Raw genomic sequence first — 20,919 nt, 5'->3', positions numbered from 1 at the left:
ATTTTTAGGGCTTTCCACAAGTTGCTCGGCAACTTTTTGGCAACTTTTCATGATTCGAGCAACTTTTTCTCCTTCGAGCAACTTTTTCCTCTCGAGCAACCTGTTGCATTTTAAACAATTTCCAGACCAAATAGCTCCGAAGATAATCCGTGTCTTGTTCAAAGGCAATACGAACGTTTCCGAAGATTTACGAAGTTTGCCGAAGACTTTCGAGGAACCTCTGAAGACATTTCAACTTTCGGCTCATTTTGCATTAAAACATTACAAAACTCGTCAGCAAACATGACGTCATTGATATCTTCACGATTTTTCTCAGTTAAAGAAATCCTTGTTATTTAAAAAAAATCCTCTTAATTTGTTATTTAAATACTTCTTTTGCTGTAAAATTGCATAAAACTGCTTGGAAATTTTATTCTCATTTGGAAATTAGCATATATGTAGAGAAATTAGAAGCAGCGTTTTGGATTTTTGGAGCAACTTTCGAGCAACTTTTATTATCAGAAGCAACTTATTTGGATTTTTGGAGCAACTTTTGAGCAAATTTTTGAGAAATTACGGGCAACTTTTTGGGAAATCTCGAGCAACTTGTGGAAAGCCCTAGCCATTTTCCCTTCAGACTGGTTATCAAGCCCGCATCCTCCATTTCAAACGACTACTTAGCAGATCCACCATAAGCTCGTCATAGTCTATGGCCCAGATTTAATAAGAAAATGAGCGCGCATTTACAAATTGGCCCGAATCGCAGCGTTTAAATTTGCTTGGAATAAAAATGGGCCGACGAAATAATCGTAACGTGTAAACCGGCGTTAAACCGATCCAAAACCCTTTGGCATTACTGTATAAAATATCATTCAGTTATGCAAAGGGGATCGCAGCCATGACGGTGTTTGGAATAGTGGTCGTATTAAGTAAGTTTTTTACGATTTTATTTCTGTGTTTTCTTCTCAGTTCTAGTTTCGATTGAGAATATAATTATCCGAGACACTCCCAATTACGTTAAAACTACCCGGCTGCGAATGGCATTTTAACTCTCTTTTCCGTGTTTTAAAATGTGATTAAACACTGTTTGTTGTTTGATGTGTTAACTCGATAACTGGCAATTCTGCGCAAAAAAGTTCGAAAATATTCCGATAACCTTTGAGATATCAGTGAAGTTCTTTTACAGCTGTAACAAAGCTTGCAGTGGATTCCGATAACTTTGATTGCTTCAAGAGAAAATCCAAATCAATAGACCATTTTCAAGTTGTTTTTTTTTTGCCTTAGGGCGCTTTCTATTTGCCAGAACTGGCCGTGGTTAGTCAGAATTGTCCTGTCAAATCAGTCAATACATCGATATTATAAATTTTTATGGTGGATTTGTGGGGAAAACTAGTGCAGGGTCGTAACCAGGTATATTTTTTTATTGCTGATCCCAAATTTTAGCTCTAAATTTTGATTCCTGATCCCCAAAATGTGGCAACATTTGATCCCTGATTCCATTCTGATCCCATCTGATTGGCCGATCCGGATCCCATGACTTGTGACCCGGGATCCCGGGTCCATGATCCCGATCCCGATCCCGAGGCTGTGATCCCGATCCCAAGGCTGTGATCCCTGATCCCATATACCTGGTTACGACCCTGACTAGTGCAAAAGTCCCATTTCACATTCAAAATCACCAGACCAGTCGGCCAGTTCTGACGAATGTAAAGCGCTCTAAGTGGCAAAACGAGTCTGTGCGAAATCATTCTCTAAAAATATTTTTACCTGCGCGTTAATTTTCTAATTTTTAAGCGAATCAAACTCATTCTATTTTTAAGATTGTACGCGGACTCATTTTTAAAAGAGAGGCAAAACGCAACCAAAACTGGCATATTTTGGAAGGGTGACGCAACAGAGGGCAGCCTTTACTTGTCCCCAGGTTCCTGCTTGCAGTTGATGAAAGCACCCCTGGGCACTATTTTTCAGGTGTTAGTTTTCGTTCAAATAAATCACACAATTGCTTAGCGTCTCTTGTAACTGTTTAATAAGCAAAACAGATCGTTCGATATAAATGTACTTCTTTTAAGTCAACAATTTTTTTAACAACGGTATAAAAATACTTTTACATTTCTTTGACGATTAACTTACATTTCTGTGAGTGAGTTGTAATAAAGGGTACAGGGTCCTTTAAAAATATTCATTTTTTTTAGGGGAAAAGTAAAACGCATGTTATAAGACAGTCTCATACTTATGATGCCTATGTCAGCATATATCTTAGTGCAAAAATACCTTCAGATAAAAGGTAATCTTTATTAGTGATAATTTAGGTTGAGGCCTATTGGCTAATTCGGCTTGTTTTTCTACAAGCATAATCTGTGACAGAAAGTTACACATCGCATTTTAAGGTATGCTGGGAAGACTAAGGTTAAGCCTGAACAACATGTGAATACAGAAAGTATGGCTCTCATTTTAAACCACTTACTACACCAGTTTTCATGAAATTAATTTTCTTTTGGCGTACAATATTACATCCATTTTGATAAATAATATTAATATATATAAAACATGTAGAGAACATAACAAACAAAGAAACGTCCAAGTCGCATAATAGGACTACTTCCGTAATGCGTGACCGAGTGCGTGACTTTTAACGCATTGCGTGACCAACTGTATATGTATTTGACAATTTTGACAATAACAAAGTAATAACAGCTAACTATCTAAATATGTACAAGGTCCAGCGTCGGAAAAATATATTTCTTATAAATAACTCTTTATAAAGATATCAACTCGCTGGCACAGTCACTTGATTCGGAGGGTTTACACCTAAAAACAAAACAAACAAAAAAATTGTTATCAGTTAACTTGTCCAGCACAAGCGATACTCTTTATTTCTTACTACTCGAAACTTAATTCCAACACCTCATTTCAAATCCCACCCCCCCCTCCCATAATTCCCAAGTTCAGAATTAGAGAACATAGGTTTTTCTGTTGTTATGGTCACACTATTAAGTTTCATAGAACTACCTAGCACAGAATAAGGAAAACTACCAAGTGATAAAATGTTGAACAAGTGTTTCATTCAAAGACTTAGAACCACCTTGTATAGCATAACAGTACCACATGAAAGTACTGCTCAATAGCTTTCATTTGAATGGTCACACATTGGTGTTGCATCACCAGACATAAAAAGTCAGAACCACTTTGTACAACATAGTAAAAAGTGCCACATGGAAGTACTACTCAATAGCTTTCATGTGAAGGGTCACACACTGGGGTTTCATCCAGACGTAAATAATTATATTAGAACCACCTTGTACAGCATAACAAACAGTACCACATGAAAGTGCTGCTCAATAGCTCTTATTTGAATGATCACACACTGGGGTTTCATCCACAAACTTATTAGCAGAAGTTTTGACTCTGTGGGCCGGTGCAAAAGTGAAGTAATACAAACGTTTAGATCCATAATTGGACATAGCTAACTCAAAGATTTAATGAAAAAAAAACTGACCTGGTAGAATATTTGTCACTTCAGAGAAGAACTAGATCCAGCTGCGGCTGAAGCTGATGGACTGGTGCGAGGACTTGGAATTGCTAGATCCAGGATCCATGTCATGCAACAGTGAAGCGCCTGGACAAAAATGACAACCAGTAACGTCAAAAAAGTGTCAGTAAAAATGCCGTGCACAGCAAAATAAACTTTTTAAACTTTTCGTCTCATTACCTGGAAACCTAAGTTTTAAATGTGGACAAGGTTAAAAAAATACCAGCAAGACTTTTTTGTCGATATTTCTACGGAAAGAGGGGTTGGAACAATTTCATTGACAAAAATATCTTAAAAATCAAAAAAAAATTTAAAAAAAAGTATAAGATTATAGAAGTCATATTCACTTAGCTTTGAGCTAAAAAATGCACTCAGTGTTTGAACATGCCACTCAAACAGACGAATTAAAGGAACATGTGAAGCGTGACCGAGAGGTTGAATCCGAGAAAACCGAAAGCAAATCCAGCCAGTGGCAAAGTGCAGGATTTGAACAATGGATCTATAAAGGTTTCATATCCAGCGCCCTAAACCACACGACCGTGCTGCTTACTTTTCTATCAAAAATGATAGAATTCCTAACTTTGAGAATAACATCTTGCATGAAGATTCAGATAAAATCAGAGAAACGAAATTTTTGTCACCAGACATGCTTAATAGACGACATTTTTGCTTGTAAAAGATTTTTGTTCCAAAGTTACCTGTTGCCATCTGGAGTTAAGCTCGTCCATCGTCTGTTGCACAGACTGAAACTCTGCCGAGGAGCAGAACTCCCGCATAGATTTTCCCTCTTGTAGCAACAATTTCAGCTTGGAATAGTTCATGTTGATTAGCCTCTGCAGGCCCTACAAGAAAATCAGAAATCTATTTGTTACAACCGATATCAACAGTAACAAATAAAAATTAGGTACTGCCGAGTGCCCAATAGCTTTCATTTTAATAATGAGGATTCATACTAAGAAGTTTGAACCACCTTGAACAGTACCAAATGAAAGTACTGCTCAATAGCTATTATTTGAATGGTCACACACTAGTGTTTTATCCACAGACTTAAAAGTTAGCACCACCTTCTACAGAAACATGCTTAACAGTACCATATAAAAGTAATGCTCAATAGCTTTCATATAAATGGTCACACACTTGGGTTTCATCCATAGATCCAGGCGTAAAATCTACAACTGCCTTAATAAGCACAATAAACAGTAGCACATGAAAGCACTGCTCAATAGCCTTCACTTGAATGGTCACACACTACGCTTTCGTCCACAGATCCAGGCGTAAAATCTACAACTGCCTTGAACAGCATAATAAACAGTAGCACATGAAAGCACTGCTCACGGTGCCTGTGTGAATGGTCACACATTACTAGGGATTCAGCCGAAGACCAGGACCACAAGGGCGAATAAATTCTTGTCTACGCCTCTTTGAGTAATATCTATTGACTTCTAATATTATTTAAAGGATAAGATTCCTTCGTACCTTGAGTTTTTCAAGCTGAACTCGCGGTTCAACCTCTGAGGTATAAGGATCCAGCGTAATCAACTTGAGTTCTGTCTCTGTCAGGAAACTGTCGACCTCTTGGCGGAGGCCCTCGAATTTCTCTGCTCTGTTTACCAACTTGCTGTGACGATTGACAAGGTTTTCTACGCGACTACAAATTGCTTCCCAACGGGCCTTTGCGGACTCCACGCGGAGTCTGATATCAGACGAGCTACTCGTATTAGCTTCGAGTAGTAAGTATTTACTCCGTTTAACAATGCGCTCCATCTGCGGACGATGGGAGTTGATGTCTTTGAGGAATACCTGGACAAAGAAACAAGGGTATAATTAATGCAGCAATGATGAAAGTTACGAGGCGCTACTTCGTAAAATGGGGCCTTATGTGACACCAAGTCAAAAGAGAGATAGGTAAAGTATAGGTACTTTAGACAATGGCATCGAGTTCTATCGAGATGTAAACGACTAATCGATCTATTCTCCACCTTTTTTGGGTGGTCACGCTATCGCTCTTGATGGCGGGAGGAGATTGCGTGATGGGCCAAAAAAAGGTGACGGTTTGTCATTCTTTGTGTAAAATGAAGTCCATTCAAGAAAAAGTAATTATAAGGGTTCCTACACACGAGGGGGCATTCTGCAGGGCATGTCGCAGAAACGAAATCACAACGTGTACACACAAAAAAAAATGCAACAACACGTCCCTGCGACATTTTCTTGTTTTTAAAAATGTTGTAACCTTTTCCCTGTTACATGTTGCAGCAACATGTCCCTTCAAGTGCAGGCTCCTTAAAGGGGCTAGGTCACGGTATTTTAGGTAATACTATTTTATAGGCAGAGCTTAAGTCTTTTAGTGGCAAAATCACGGCCACATATGGCCACGATTTTCGAGCAAGGTAAATGACACTTTTATACAAATTGGGATAAACTTGAAAAATGTCAGGCCGACGTTTTTCAAGTTTACCCGAACGCAATCCGTTTTAATCCATGGCCCTTTTTGGCCTTTCTGCGTTCTTTTTCAGTTCTTCTACAGTTTTATACCGTTATTGTGATATTTTATGCGGCCAAAAAACCCCAACACTCTCGTACTAAACGTACCTCATAACGCTTCAATCTGCTTCTCGAGACCTCCAATCCCGACGTCATGGCTTCATCAGATTTCTTCACAGCGCTTTCTGTCTCGTCAATCCACGCCACAAACTTCTCGTACTCGTTCCAAAATTCTTTGTACAGCAGCAGCCTCTCTTCCGCTTGTCTACGTTTTGACGACACGGTACGACGGACATATGTCCAGCGGTTTTCAAAACTCTCCTTAGTCCTCTGCAGGCTTTGACGGTCCTCTTCCGAAGGGCATGCCATCCGATCCCGGCGAAGTTTCTAACAAAGATACACATTTAGTAAATTTGTTGTCAAGTTCAAAATAATATAAAAAAGTAATAAATGACAATGGCAGCTAAAAACTGCACAGGCCTGATCAAACGTAGTCCTAAATTAACGCAAGGTTTGCAATACGAATCTACGCAGACAGACTAAATTTGGTGGCCAAACGCTCTCGCAAGTTGGTTCGAAAGAAGTACAGGCAAGTAAATGGCAAATGACTTATTCGGCTGAAATATAACTGCTAGCGGCCAAAAAAGCAACCTGGATCGTTTTTCGTCAACGTAACTAGAGTATCTTAGAGATTTACGCAAAGTTTTGGCCAAGTTACTATTACTAATAAGCTGATACAACGCAGTTTGGCAAAAAGCTGATACTAAGATCATAAATAGTTTATCTATAAATAATTAAAGGTGGTTAGGTTTCCTTTAACTATCGGCTGACCACAATCCAACAGTTTCAAGACCTTAGCGACAGCCAGAGAGGATGGTTATTTTAGAATTATTCATATTTATTTATCAGTGAATACCTCACAAAGTCGAAGAACAGTTTGCACATCAGTAGAGCGTCTTTCAACATCTGCTTCTGTTTCCTAATAATTGAGAAAAAAATACTCAGTTAATTAATCGCTTCAATGACGATTAAAAAAACAGCGAGAGGGTAAGGGTAGGGGAGAAAAAAGAGCCCCAAAAAACAATACAAAACCTAAATTACTCAAAACATCTTGACCAATGAGAAAGTCAACAACCACATGTGCAAACACCAACGCAACCCCAAAAAAATGATTTAAATTATCTATATTTAGTTAAAATGGACGTTTCACGGTACGCAAATAATGGCGGCTGGTTTCAGTTACCCATGATTTTAGCGCACGTAAATCCTAAAAACAAACCGCGCATAAATGTTCTAATAAATTCAAACTAAGCATACGCAATGTTGTTAGTACAGGGATCTATATTTCTATTGGCTGTGTTAGGTTCGCAAGGTAGTGAAGTACAATGTATAGCCGCCATCGCTTTTCTTACGGTGGTTTGAAAATAATTGAGTAAAAATGGTACGGGGAGTTTTGCTAAAATTTTACCTTCATTTCCTTCACTTTTTTCTGAATCTCCTGAAGAACACACGAACTCGCGACGGCAAATCCCTTCAATCGACTTTCCACTTCGGCCATCCAAGTGTTCAGCTGTTTCAGTTGGATCTCCAACAGCTTCAACCCATACCTAGTCTCCTCTGCCTTCTTGTACGTAATGCCCAACTGCTGACACAAAGCGCGCCAGCGGTCATTCAAGTGTTTCTGTTTCTCAGCAACTGCGCCTGCGTAAGGTGTACCGCCCGCCTTGCTGATGACGTAATAGGCGCACTCGTTCATGGTTGACCTAGTGGCCTCGTGACCTTCGATATCCGCGACGTATACCTGTGTGGACATACATACTAGTTATGCAACGCTTTCGAGTGGTATACTTAACAATTATTCTATGAGCCCGCGTTGGATACGAGGTGGTAAATAGCCAACGAGGCGCGAAGCGCCGAGTTGGCTATAACGACTCGTATCCAACAAGGGCGAATAGAATAATTGTTTTATTAAATTCTTCTTTAAGTTTAAATCGACTGGACATTTCAGTTTGATGTAAACGAAGTGATAGTATGTGGAGGCGGGAAAATTTGTGGCGCGGCGTTCACTTCTTGAGTTGAATGAAACACGCAAGGAAAGCGAGCGAGAGAGTTTTCTTCCCAAGATTTTCATCGAAAAATCTCCTCTAAGGTCGTCTATGTATCCTGAAAATTGTGACAACAGTTAAGATTTACGGGATGATCCGAAGCAAAAGCTTATCTGGAAACTACACGTCTTCTGCAAGTAGAACGAAGCAAGTGTTTACATTGTACTTGTAATTTACGGCTCCACGGCTGTCATCAAGACTGCTATATTATTTGTAGCGAAATTGAGCTCAAAGTGGAACAGGTTTATTGAAGTATAAAAGGACAAGACCAAGATTGAAAGGTAAAAAACTTTACAGAAGTGCTGAGCCTAATTTTATGACGTACAATGAATGAAACTGTGTCAGTTTGCCGTTCTTTCGTAAATTATTTGCTGCTTTTCTACTTAATTCACTCGCTCTTGTTGTGCGTTTACAAGTATTATTAATTAAAACTTTTCGCATCAATCCTTTTGTTTTGGGTAGTTAATTTTACCATGGCATTTCTGTGGTTTTTGTAGGCACCGCTGATTATTTCTTGTTCATAAAGCTCGCCAAATTTGCTGTTTTCAACCATTTTTTCTGATAGAACTGTCGTTCCCATAGAAAAATTTTACGCTGAGCGACACTTGCCGCACTCATTTCCCATATAAGGTCAAACATAGGTATACGAGCTGATAACCGGGATTCAGTGAACCAATCAGAAAGCCAGAAATGCAATATCCGAGGTTGAGAATTTAATAATATGGAATATTCCACGAGTCACTTGTATTTTCTCGGTATACACACGAGCCTTTATAAATACAAGTGACAAGTGGGATATTCCATAGTATACCACGAGAAAGTGTTGTGTAACTATTTTGTACCATGCCATAGAAAATACGCTTACTAAATTTCGTCGAGAATACTATCGCAGCGCACGATGGGAAGGTTGGATTGAATACCGTCGAATATACAACGCCTTTCCTGTATTCTGATTGGCTGTATTTTCTATGGCATGGTATAAAATACAGTAATAGGCATTTTAGTGTGTAGTATCGCTGTATAGTTTCACGAGTCTTGCAGTATTTTGGCGAGTTTGAAGAGCGAGTCAAAATACAAATGACGAGTAAAAATGTGGGATCAATTTAGGTTTCTGGGAAACTGCTCACCTACCCCTCCCCAAACCTAACATTAACCCTTACTCATCGCTTTGGGCAAAATGTTAGGTTTGGGGAGGGGTAGGTGAGCAGTTTCCCAGAAACCTAAATTGATCCAAAATGTACAGCAATACTACACGCTAAAATGTCTAATAAGAGATTTATTATCCAACGGTTTCTTTCCCCAAAAAGCTGTCTTGCCATTTTTTTTAATCTCTTGCGCGGTCGGGAGGAATGAGATGAGTACAAATATCGTGAGGTATTTGTACTCGTTTCGCGCGTTATTTGTACTCTACGAAGCAGAATTGGATAATAAACGTCTGTAACTCGACCCAGAGCATCAGATAGGTGTAAAAAAAGTCTCTCGTAGGGTCCAGTGTCTGAAACAGATGGAGGCGAATTTCGATACTCCCCCTGGATAAGATGCGAGGCCATCACAGCTTTCTCCAGCCTCGTTAACCATTTTTTTGTCCAGGTTGCTCAACAATTTATTGGTATCCTTGTAAACTACACAGGCGTTTTTTTCGCTGGTCACACCCCCAAAAAACTTCGTAAAACCTTTTTGTTCCTGGGTGAAAAGAAGATCTGTGAGAACGGGTTCTCCAATTAGTCGGTGACCACAAAATCAGTGTTCCGTTATAAGCTTACTTAATTGCATAAGAACAAACCAACCAACCTGAAAGACGGTATCTCCCTGATCATCCGGGATACTTAGAAATGACTCTTCAAGGTCACGTGACACTGACGACTCAATGTTCTCCAGCCAATGAGAAAGCGTCTCGTGTAGACGACTGAACTGCTCAAAGTGTCTCACTATATCAGCCAACGACTGCATGGAACTTGAGAGAAGATGACAAACATTGCTCCACAGGGTGGTCATGGAGGCTACTTGTTTTCTGATGCGTTCAGAATCGTACTGATCCGTTGATTTTGAGAGCTCTTCAGCTCGCCTGGTGATTTTTTCCAGTTGTGGTTTGCGGTCATCGATTTCTGCAGCAATGGCCTATTGAAACAATAAATTGTTATTTTGAAAAGCCAGTATCTTTCAACTGGTTGCATATAACGCGCTTTAAGTAAATGGCTACTGTTGGAACCAGCTACCTTGTTTACGATTCATATTTTACGATTTACGTTAATCGATAATCTAAGCAGCAGTGAGCCGGTATATAAGCCGATTGGTGGTTTCCAAACGAAAACGTCAGTAACATAAATAGGAAACTGTCGTTTTGTTTTTACTCAGCTAGAAGAGCAAGAAGAACAATTTTGTAGACAAAAAATGCTGAGTTTTTCAGAACGCCATCACTTTATTGCTTGAATCAGGAATTTTAATGCAGTTCTTGATTCACTGTCGCAATTGATCGTGTATGATACTGTTTGCAGTTCTATTATTTTGTCAAAGAAAGTCATGCATTTGTCACGCGCCGTCGAGACAAGTCAACTTTTTACTATCTGCTTAATCTCATTGCGGTTTTCAGTGAAATGCGAACTCTGAAATTCAATCATCAACAAACGGTTTGCGCTTTTTGCTGCCGTCAATCATCTTAGCGGACCCCTCGGGAAACAGAAGTTGACTTCAACCGGGTCAAAAGGTCACGTCTGTCAGTTGTGATTGGTAGATTTCGATCCATTTTGTTTGTTTCTGTTTTTCATGGTTCGTTAGCTGTCGGTATAATTATGATTGACGGCAGCGAAAACCGCAATAACGTTGCCTTTCTCTTTCCTTTTTCGAGAGGAAAGGTTTGGCGATTATAAAAACAAGAAACAACAAAAAGAAATACTAATACATTTAAAATACCTTCATGGTCCCCAGTTCACGCTCTACCTCACGGACCGTGGTGGCCTTGGACTGAGCCCGGAGTAGTTTCTCTTTCTCTCTCATCCACACCATCAGGTTCTCAGTGAGTGACGTGTACTCCTGCCAATCTTTCAGCGACAGTTCCAGCTGCTGCTGGTTGCTTGTCACACGGTTTGTGATCATCACCCATCGCCTCGTCACCTTGTCGAGTTCCTTGGCGGCCTGGTTACCTGGACTTCCCATACACTCTTCGATGATCCGCTGACCGGTAGAACAGACGGCGTTGTACTCTGGTCTATGGGCATTGATCTCTTTCTGACACATCTGAAGGAACACAGATGTATTCATTGTTTTCTAAAAGTATGGCTTGCTTAACGATAGATTTGGTTTCAATAATTGGGCAAAAGCGCAATCTTTCGAATGCTACTGGTAAAAAATAATGGCTTAAGCCGTTTGTTTAGGGACAATAAACAGAACTAAACTAAAACTACATTTAACACTTCAAATATGTCTAGCGATGGATTATGCCATTGAAAACTTGTCGTAGCTAAGCATATCCAAGAATAAAAAGTTTAAATTCACTAAGAAATTGCTGCTGTATTCTCAGAATCGTCCTACTTTTTAATGCACGCCAAACATATGTACTTGCATATTCTTGATTAAGTATCTGTATAAGTAATAGTAAATTCCAAAGCATTGACCAGAGTCTGCACAAGGGTCAAATTAACTCAGGTTTTTGTTGCCTGACATGATACGCAATAGACCAATTTTCACTCGAGTGTCGAAACTAATTCGCGTTTGCTTTGGTTTTGCATTACTACGCTTGGTGATTTGTTAAAAAAAAAACTCCAGCCACTTTCTCAACCAATCAGACGTAAACCCAAAACAAATCGTGACTCGCTCACACACGTTTTCCCGCACTTCGCGTCGGCTACATGTAAATTCTTCGAGTTTTGATTGGTGCACTGGATTGTCGGTGTCCTTTGTGACTGGCAGAGTGATGACTTTTGGTTTAGGTTTTACGACAATCAATTGAAAATAGCTCTTTTGGCATTCCTCCTAAATTAGTTCATCGAAAGTCTCTTCACTCCCTATTTAAGCATCTTTTTTACGTTGTCCCAACTATTCAGCGAAACTCAGTTTTACTTCTGAGTGGTTACTAAAGTTCGTTACATTCTATCAACAAGTAAAGCTATGGAACTCTTTAGACAAAGACTTTAAACTATGCGAGAGTCACGCAAATTTTAAGAAAACTCTGAAGACAAAGCTTCTCAGCGAGTTTTTAAATTAATTTTTTTCTTATTTCTTTCATTATTCTTTCTATTTATTTTTATTTTTCATAATATATAACTAGTGTACATATTTTACATTTTACATTTTATTCAACTTCATGCATTGTATTGTTCACTGAAAAACCTTTTTAGGAGTGTTCAATAAAATTTTATCTAATCTAATCTTATCTTATCTTATCTTACCTTCACGTGCTCAAAGTGAACTTTCATTTGTTGAATACTGGCGGAAGAAGGAACCGTGAATCCACTGTGAGTCTCAATTCCATCCATCCACTTCATCAGCGTTGTACTCAATCCTTGGAACTCTTTCAGCCTCTCTATCTGTCTTCCAACCTGCTCTTTGTAATCATCGGCCCGCCTGAGCACAGAACTCCAGAGCTGTCGCACGCGTGACATGTTATCATCCAGTCGCGTCTTGTACCTGCTCCCCGTACTCGTGTCTTGATCAATGTCTTCCGATTGACGGAGAAGAGAGTCGAAATCTTGACGGTATCTGTCGTAGTTTGTCTGAAAATCCTGAGAGAAACGCAAAGAAGAGAAAATATTTGTTTTAATTCCAGGGGAGTGTACAGTCTAAAATGGACACGCGTAAATCCTTAGTCCACCGCGCCTGCCACGTACAAGTGAATGTAAAAATCCAATTGATTCGAAAAAGCGGCGACATTCTGATGCACCGCTTTCTTCAGAATGGTCTGTCCTTATTAAAACTCGTCAAGAAACCTTTTTAAAACAAAACATAACTCTTATTTCAGTCAAAAACGACAGCAACAACAAATAAAATTTACTTTAAAAATGTCAATTGCACCCTTTTTTTTCACATCAAAGTCAAGTAGCGGCATAACGCCGCTTAGAGTTCAAATGTTTCGAATGGGTTTACCTCGGTGTAAAATATTATGAAAAATTTTCCTTTATTTCGGCGTTATTTTTTTCTCTCTTTTTTCGTTTGTTTGTCTTGGTCGTTCTTTGGTTTGCATCACTGGTGAGTTAACAGATTTTAATACCGAGGGTAAGCTTTTTCGAATCAGCACCGCGTTGATGTTTAGAAGTGCAGCGCTTCCTCGAGAGGAGCGCTTATCAACGGCTATTTTCACACCAGAAGACGGACAAGTCGTCTGACGATTTGTTCGTCAAGTGCGAATTTAAGACGGCTTTTTGACGACTTGTCCATCTAGACTACCAAGTCGTCTTTGAAAAATCGCCTTCCCAGACGGCCAAATCGACGACTTGTACGTCCAAAATCCTTTTCTTCCCGATTTCACCGCCTAAGGCGTCTTGTCCGTCTCAGACGGTTAGTCCCTCTAGACGATTTGTTCGTCTCTAGTATGAAAACAGCCAATGTTTTTGCTTTCATGTGTGGCGCTTATTAGAGTTAGTACTGGATTGGGGTCATACGTTAAATCATAAGTTATAGATGCACAAAATCCAAATTAATACCCACCTCAACACGCTCCAGATTGACAGCCATGTCTGTCTGGTCCAGACTCGTGTTATCTGTTCCACGTAGAACAGTTTGCAGCACAGCAGAAATCTTTTGATGCTCTTGATCGAACTCCTTTTGTCTTCTGATCGCCCGTCTGTTGTCCTCGATAGACAAGGAGAGTTTTCTTCTGAACTGCGCCCAACGTTCTTCGAGCTGTGTAATCTGATCTTTCATTTCTTGAAATTCCTTCTGAGGGGTTCCGCTTAGTTTATCCTCCACACTGCTGTTCAAGGATTCCAGTCTGTGGTGCGACTCGTCTAGATCTTGCAAAAGTTCCTACCACGGAAGATTAAATTTTCAATGAGTATGTTTGGTCGAGTTAGGGCTTCCACAGACTTGTTATTTTGTTGTCGACAACTATATGTCATCGAAAAGCAAATGTCATCGACAACTGATTCTATGCGATCCAAGCATTCCACACATGGGGGATGTTTGTTGTCAACAACTAAGTCAGATCAATGAGAGCTTGGGAACTAACATTCACTGCGCATGCTTAAACCACTGACCACTGACAACGCAGTTACGATAACTGTTGACAACTAAGGTTAAACATTCCCACACACGAAAACGGTCCAAAACCTAGTTCTAGACAAGCAGTTTCCCTTTTCGAAAAGGGAAACTGCCTAGCTGTCGACAACTAAAAAATTAGCGTTTAGTTGTCGACAACTCACCTCACGCACTACTTTTTTTTAATCGTCGATAACAAGTAGTTGTCGACAACAAAATGACTAGTCTGCGAAGGCCCTTACACTGTTTTGTATTATATTCATGGGTTAAGTGGTCGTGGCGACAGAATAAAGTGTTAGATTTAAAGAATTACTCCCAAGGTAAAAAATCTCAATACAATTTTAGTTTTGTGGATGAAACCAAATTTGTTTAAGCTGAAAGCTATTGAGCCGTAGTTCTGTGAAACATTTTACCATGTTGTACAAGGTGGTTTTAACTTGTAAGTTCTGGTAGAGTAATTATTCGCCACTGATAAGAATCACCGTGTATGGAGATCACAAATCAGAAAGCCAAACATACTTGTAACAGTTCCAGTCTTTCAGAGTTCTCTAAGTCTCCTCCACTACTGGCTTTTGCGTCGGCGTCATCAAGCCACATGACCAAGTGGTCTATCGACTCCTGCAGTTGGGTAAAGCTTTGCGTTGCGGAAACGATACTACAAATGAGAGCAAAAAGGCGTAAGTGAGTGAACAAATTATTGACTCTTATGCAGAAAAATTCATTCCAGAGAGATAGCAACATCTTCAATTTTGGTTAGGTAAGGTTAATAAGAAATCAGTGTCACGGTTATTTACTAGGAAGTTGACAACGAAAATTATCGACCTTAGTTGATAACTGGACCTTTACCACAAAAAACGTAAAAGAACGGGAAATTACCGTTCGTGTTTAGTTTGAAGCTGCTCTTCAAGCGAGGCGAAGGATTGGTTGACATTATTCCTCAGAGGGGTGATGTGAGTCGCTCCAGAGTGGATCTTCTCTCGCAGTGAGTCCGCCGTGGCGTTGATTGACGTCAGCCAATCACGGTGAAGTTCAACATCCTGCTGTATTTGCTTAAATTGACAAAAACGTAATAAACATCAATTACATTTCAAAAAGTAGCTTTACGAGCGGTTTTATACTGCCTGTCGCAAAACTAAAAGCACACAGTAATTTCATCTAGCCAATCACATTTAACGCAAACAAGGCAAAGAGCCAATCAAAATGAAGATCAAAAACGTGCAACCAGCGCCAAGCGCGGGAAAACGTGATCACGATTGGTTTTCATTTAATTTCTGATTGGCTAAAAAGGGCACGTTTTGCTCTTATTAATTAGTGCATGTTCCATGAGATTTTTTAATCAGTGAACGAAAAACCAAAGCAACACATAAAGCCGAACCTCTCCTTACAGACACTTCCATAACACGGATTCCGACTATAATTGCAGTGGAACCTCTTTAATACGAACTGGGGCAGAGATGAGGAGCCGGGTAGCAGCTCTCGCAATGAATGAATAGCTTGCTAACATTCGAACGAAAAACAGAACAGACAACAGGAACAATGCCCCTAGTTCCCAAAACAATAGCAACTGCTACACTAGAGGACCTGTAGAACTACAAGCTTACGAAAGTTGCTACACTACTGGAGCTGAGTGTCCGTATTATGAAGGTGTCAGTATTGTACAAATAGAGATGACATACAATTCTGGTTTCTTTGGCGGGAATAACGGGGACGTTCGACTGCACTTTCGATAGTAACTTCATAAACAGTTTATTTTTTCTTTATTTGTAATCTGTCCTTACTTGACATGTTGCCAACTGTTGAAGCTGCATTGTGAGCGATACATCCACTGTAACAGACTCGTTTAGTACAGCTGTCTGACTTTCAATCCACGCAAGAATATCTGCACACGAACTCTCAAACCTCTGCCACTTGACCACTGTATCCTCCAGTTCCTTCTCCTTCTTGATAAGACGAGTGGAGACTGAGCCGAACCGCTCCGGAAGCGACGTGATTTCATTGGTCAGGCGTTGCGAAGACGAAGGGTCACTATTTTGTGCCCAGTCCGTCGCTAGTTCAGTCACTTCATCCATTCTTCCACTAATCTCGTTCATGTCTTCTCGCAGGGTCTAAAACAATCAACGTGACAAATTAAGAAGGATTCCATCACGAAATCGAGTAATATTAGTTGGACAAAAATCGAGTACCAGAATAATTAAAATACTATTGCGTTATTTTCTTCTCTTTTAAAAGTTAAAGATGTAAGTATTTATCCGTGATAACTGACACCAACAACAATTTCTTATCAGTGCCTAAGAAAATGGATTTCAAAGTTTACGAGAACCATGTGAACTATAGGTAAAATCTCACGTGTAGCTATTTGGTAAAATCGTCTTTTAAGCGGTTCAGTGAAATTCAGAATTCAAAAGAAATTCACCAGAAGAGGAATTTGTGAAATTTTTCGTTTTTGGAAGGCTAAACGTGGTGAAGAAACAAACCATTTTTTTTGATTTTCACATCTGGATCCCACGTAGATTCAATCAAGCAATAAAGAAATATCTGCAATGTACACTGTTAGTAAATAATCGGAAACAATTACCCGTAGCTGCTCAACTTGCGCCTTCAGTTCCTGTATGTTTCCAGCGGCAACCGTTCCAAGTTTCTCCTCAGTATCATTGAGCACGTTCTTGATGTAACCGATAGAGGCATCATACTGCCTGCACGCCTGTACAGAGCTCTCGAGCCAAGCTTCGTACTCGTCCACTTTAGTGACCAGTTCGGACCACCTCTCCTCTACTGTTTCGATTGTTTCTTGTACTTCTTGTTGGTCGAAAGCAGCGTCGCCACGGAGACGTCGGGCCGCCACTACAACGTTTTCCACAGCTTCTTGTTGCGTTACTAAGAATCCTTTCATTGCCTGGATAAAGAGGAAGATTAAAGACGACATCGTGAAGTCAATTGCGTGACACTGCGGCAATCAATTGCATGACATTGCGGCAGCGTGAAAGCAATAGTTATTTCTTAACTCTGTTTCCAAAACGTCTCACTAAAAAATGAGATTCACCTTTTATCGAAATGAATATGTCTTAAGCGTAAGAAAAGTAACTTCCATAAGAAATATTTGCAACAGAACTCATCATTTTTAAAACACGAATTTAATCAGCCCAGACCCAAATTGTCGGAGATGAACGGGCGAAGACTCTCCTTCAATCCGAGTCGCAATTAGTTTAGACGCCACTCCAAGTTTGCATCTTCAGTCTTAAGTAAGACACTGTAGCATCTCGAGTTGTTCATATAAGCATTGAAGCACGGGAGACTACTCAGAGTATTTTATATGGGGAGGCTCCACCCGAGGTCCAAAACCTTATCCTTTCATGTACCATCTCACATAGAAAAGATAACCCTTTCATATACCTTTGATAGAAAATGGTAAAGGTTTCACATACTTCAATGAGGATACTGCATCTATTTTCTAAATTTTTCACATGGATTACCCTTTAAAGAACTTAAATGAACCAACCGTTCGGTTGTTCTGTTCAAATTTTTTTTTTTTTTGCAAGGCCCTTTTAAGTGCCAATGCCACCCTATTCTATACTCCAACACGTAAAATTCCTACCCTTTCGTATACAGTGAAATACAGTCAACTCTCTCTTAACGGACACCTCTATAAGACGGACACCTCCATAAGACGGACACCTGGTTATGGTCCCTGCCGTTTTTCAGTCATTTTACTGTATGAAAACTCTCTGTAAGACGGACAACGGACACTTTGAAACCGCCAAGGGACAGCACAAAAAGTTATTTTTTTAGTGAACAATACTTTAAAACTTGTTATCGACATATAACATATTATGTCAGTGCTTTTAGAATACCAAACTTACCAAAAACAATCCGCTAAAACGTATCACTTCTCTGCTTAGGTATATGGGCACCAAAGATTTAGTTTTCTACTTACAGTATTACTGTTTGTTATTAAAAAACAAGGCGAATTTTTGATATTATTTTTGTTCCACTTTATAGGTTTTGCTAACGTAAGCGACTCAAAACAGACGTATATTCGTTGTGCATAGCCGTTTAGCTTTATCGTCTCAAAATTTCTGGTGTCACGTTACCTCGACTCTCTATAAGGCGGACACCTCTCTAAGACGGACAGTTGGGGCCGGTCCCGACGGTGTCCGTCTTAGAGAGAGTTGACTGTATCAATTTCTCAAACCCTCCATTTATTGAACCTTCCGATAACTAGAACCAAAGTATTTCCCCTTCTCTCAGCAGAACACTGTAATTTTACTCCTGATTTTTCGAGCCAATTTTCGTTTCCTTGGAGATTCGAAAATCGGAATCCCACTGTATCTCCAGTCTGAAAAAGTCATCCCTTTCGGGCGGAGCCTCCCCAGCTCCTTGTATCGTCCACTATAGGAAGTACCCCTCCGGGTATTGAAGGAATGGGAGGGGGGAGGGGGTAGCGTCCAAAGAATAGTGACAAGGGTTGTAGCTATGGACTTCTCACCTTGACATCTTCTAAAGCTATCTCGAACTCTCTCTGCGTGACAATCCTTTGGTACTTGTTCAGTGTTTCTTCCCTCTTTTCAAACCAATCATTGATGTTCTTAATCTCCGTGTACAGTTTCTGAAAGTCCACCCAACGGTTGAGCGCGTATTTTAGTTGCTCTTCTTTTTCCGACAACAGCGTAATGAGTTGTGTTTTTTGCGCGTTGAGACGCCGTACTCCTTCCGTAACGCCTCTCACGGAAGCGTTCCTTCGCTCGTTCAGTGACTGGTTGACTCTTTTGTTGAGAGCTTCCAGGACTTCTTGCTTGTCACGGAGTTCTTTTTTGATGATCTATAGATAAATAAGAACACACAGAAAGTTTACCTTTCTGAGCTCATTTTTGCAGAAAAAATAACTCTCGTCAAACACTGAATTAGTTAGGCGTATAGATAAATAAGAACACACATTGAGTTTAATCTTCCGAGCTTTGTCCAACCTACCCCCCCCCCCCTCCCCTCCCCTCCCCTCGCCCCCTAAAAATAGCTCCAGTGCCAGAACAAAAGGTTGGCAATAAAGGTTGGCGGCCACTTTCCAAAGTCTCGATTTATTTGTCACTAAGCTTCTGTATTTGACACCTCTATTCAACAGCCACCTCTATTGAGCGGCCGCGGCCACCTTTTTGCTGTCACAAGTGTATTATTTATATGGTTTTTTACATCCATTAAGCGGCCAGCAAATTATCTTTCCAAGCGAAATGGTGACAGATGATACATATCGGCCTTGAAATATTCTGATTAACTTTTTTCACATACTAACAGTTAATGCAAAATGGCCTACGCTACTTGTCAACCATTTTTCTGTACATTTCAACTACGTGCCCTCTGTGTCAGATCTATGGGCTGGAAATGCACTTGATGTTTTATTATAATGAATTTTGGATTTATCTTCATATATGTTCCTATCCAATTTATATTGTACCTCTACTCTATTAAACGGCCACTTTTCAAAGTCCTGAGGGTGGCCGCTTAATAGAGGTCGGACTGTATTCCTTTTTTCATAAATTAACATCATAACTTAAATTGAATGACTTATCCAGGCACGAAAAGCAATTTTTAATTTCCATATAACAGTTCAAAGCTGCCTGTTTGATACGGAATGTTATCACCTACCCTGTATTTCCCCAACTGTTCCTTAGCATCTTCAAAGGAGGCACTACTAAGAACCCAAACAGGCTTCTCCATTGTGTCCCTGGCGCCATTAAACCACACCTCCAGCTGCTCCACATCGTCAAGGCACCTTACGAGCAAAAGATCGGTCTGTGCTCCGAGAAGCTCGTTTTCGCGGTCCTCTAACAAGGCGCACAGTTCAGACCAGTTGTCGTCCAGTCTCGACTGACTTTCTATCAGATCTTCCGCATTCCCTCGTGTCTCTTCTTCTAACTGTGATGCGATTCGATCCAGGTTTTCTTTTGTCGCCTGGTGACGCTCCACCTCAGTTTGATAATGCTGGAAGACGAGAAATACAATAAAAATTTACCCTTGAAAAAATTTACCCAGTCCCACACTTTCCAAGTTTCCTTTTCGGGATCAGTCTTTCCTAGTCCCAATCATCTTCGATTCGTTTGCTTTCTCGTTACCTCCTTAATATTTTTCTACCTTATCAAACTACTATTTCGGGGTTTGTCAACAACAGTGTTGACAAAAAGAAAAAAAAAAAACAGATCTATAGCCGAGCTTTAATTTTCATCAACAAATTAATGTTGTATCTTCGTTTAGATGTTCAAAGAAGTTTTTCATGGGTTAAATTGCCTACCACTTATTTTAGAACAGTTAAGATTCAAAATCTGTAAAATTCCCATGACGTAGCTTCCACGTCATACGACACGAGACAACAAAAGCGTAAACATGAAAACACCCAGCTTACTCTCAGATGTTCCAGCTGCCCTTCCACCATATCTAAACTATCATCGCAGATCTCTTCGCTTCTCATCAGACTCAGAATTGACATCAGCCAGTCAACAAGCTCGTCCATGTCAGTCTGATATTCACGCCATAACTGTAGAAGTCGCTCAAGGCGCTGCCGCTCGCCCCGGGTCTCTTGACGAAGACCGCGCCATCTATCTCGGAACTGACTTAGAGAGGACTGGACGTCAGCATTTCCTGCGAAGAAAA

The 20,919-nt window shown here is 40.1% G+C and overlaps 1 protein-coding gene across 1 annotated transcript in view; it reads right to left on the bottom strand.

Annotated features, from left to right (window-relative positions):
- Positions 1-1,982: 1,982 nt before the first annotated feature.
- Positions 1,983-20,919, bottom strand: part of LOC144631037 (uncharacterized) — a 117,131-nt gene continuing 98,194 nt past the window's right edge. The window contains 18 exon segments of the mRNA XM_078489398.1: positions 1,983-2,787; positions 3,476-3,595; positions 4,207-4,350; positions 4,985-5,308; positions 6,098-6,376; positions 6,906-6,968; positions 7,458-7,790; positions 9,886-10,212; positions 11,005-11,328; positions 12,480-12,812; positions 13,735-14,052; positions 14,803-14,938; positions 15,160-15,332; positions 16,062-16,388; positions 16,859-17,176; positions 18,767-19,099; positions 19,918-20,253; positions 20,672-20,907. Coding sequence (XP_078345524.1) covers positions 3,491-3,595; positions 4,207-4,350; positions 4,985-5,308; positions 6,098-6,376; positions 6,906-6,968; positions 7,458-7,790; positions 9,886-10,212; positions 11,005-11,328; positions 12,480-12,812; positions 13,735-14,052; positions 14,803-14,938; positions 15,160-15,332; positions 16,062-16,388; positions 16,859-17,176; positions 18,767-19,099; positions 19,918-20,253; positions 20,672-20,907 — 4,409 coding nt within the window. The 3' untranslated portion in view covers positions 1,983-2,787; positions 3,476-3,490.

Source organism: Oculina patagonica, chromosome 11 (assembly GCF_052425735.1).
Source record: "Oculina patagonica isolate OP01 chromosome 11, crgOcupat, whole genome shotgun sequence".
Classification (NCBI taxonomy): domain Eukaryota; kingdom Metazoa; phylum Cnidaria; class Anthozoa; order Scleractinia; family Oculinidae; genus Oculina; species Oculina patagonica.
This window is presented reverse-complemented; position numbering and strand designations above follow the sequence as displayed.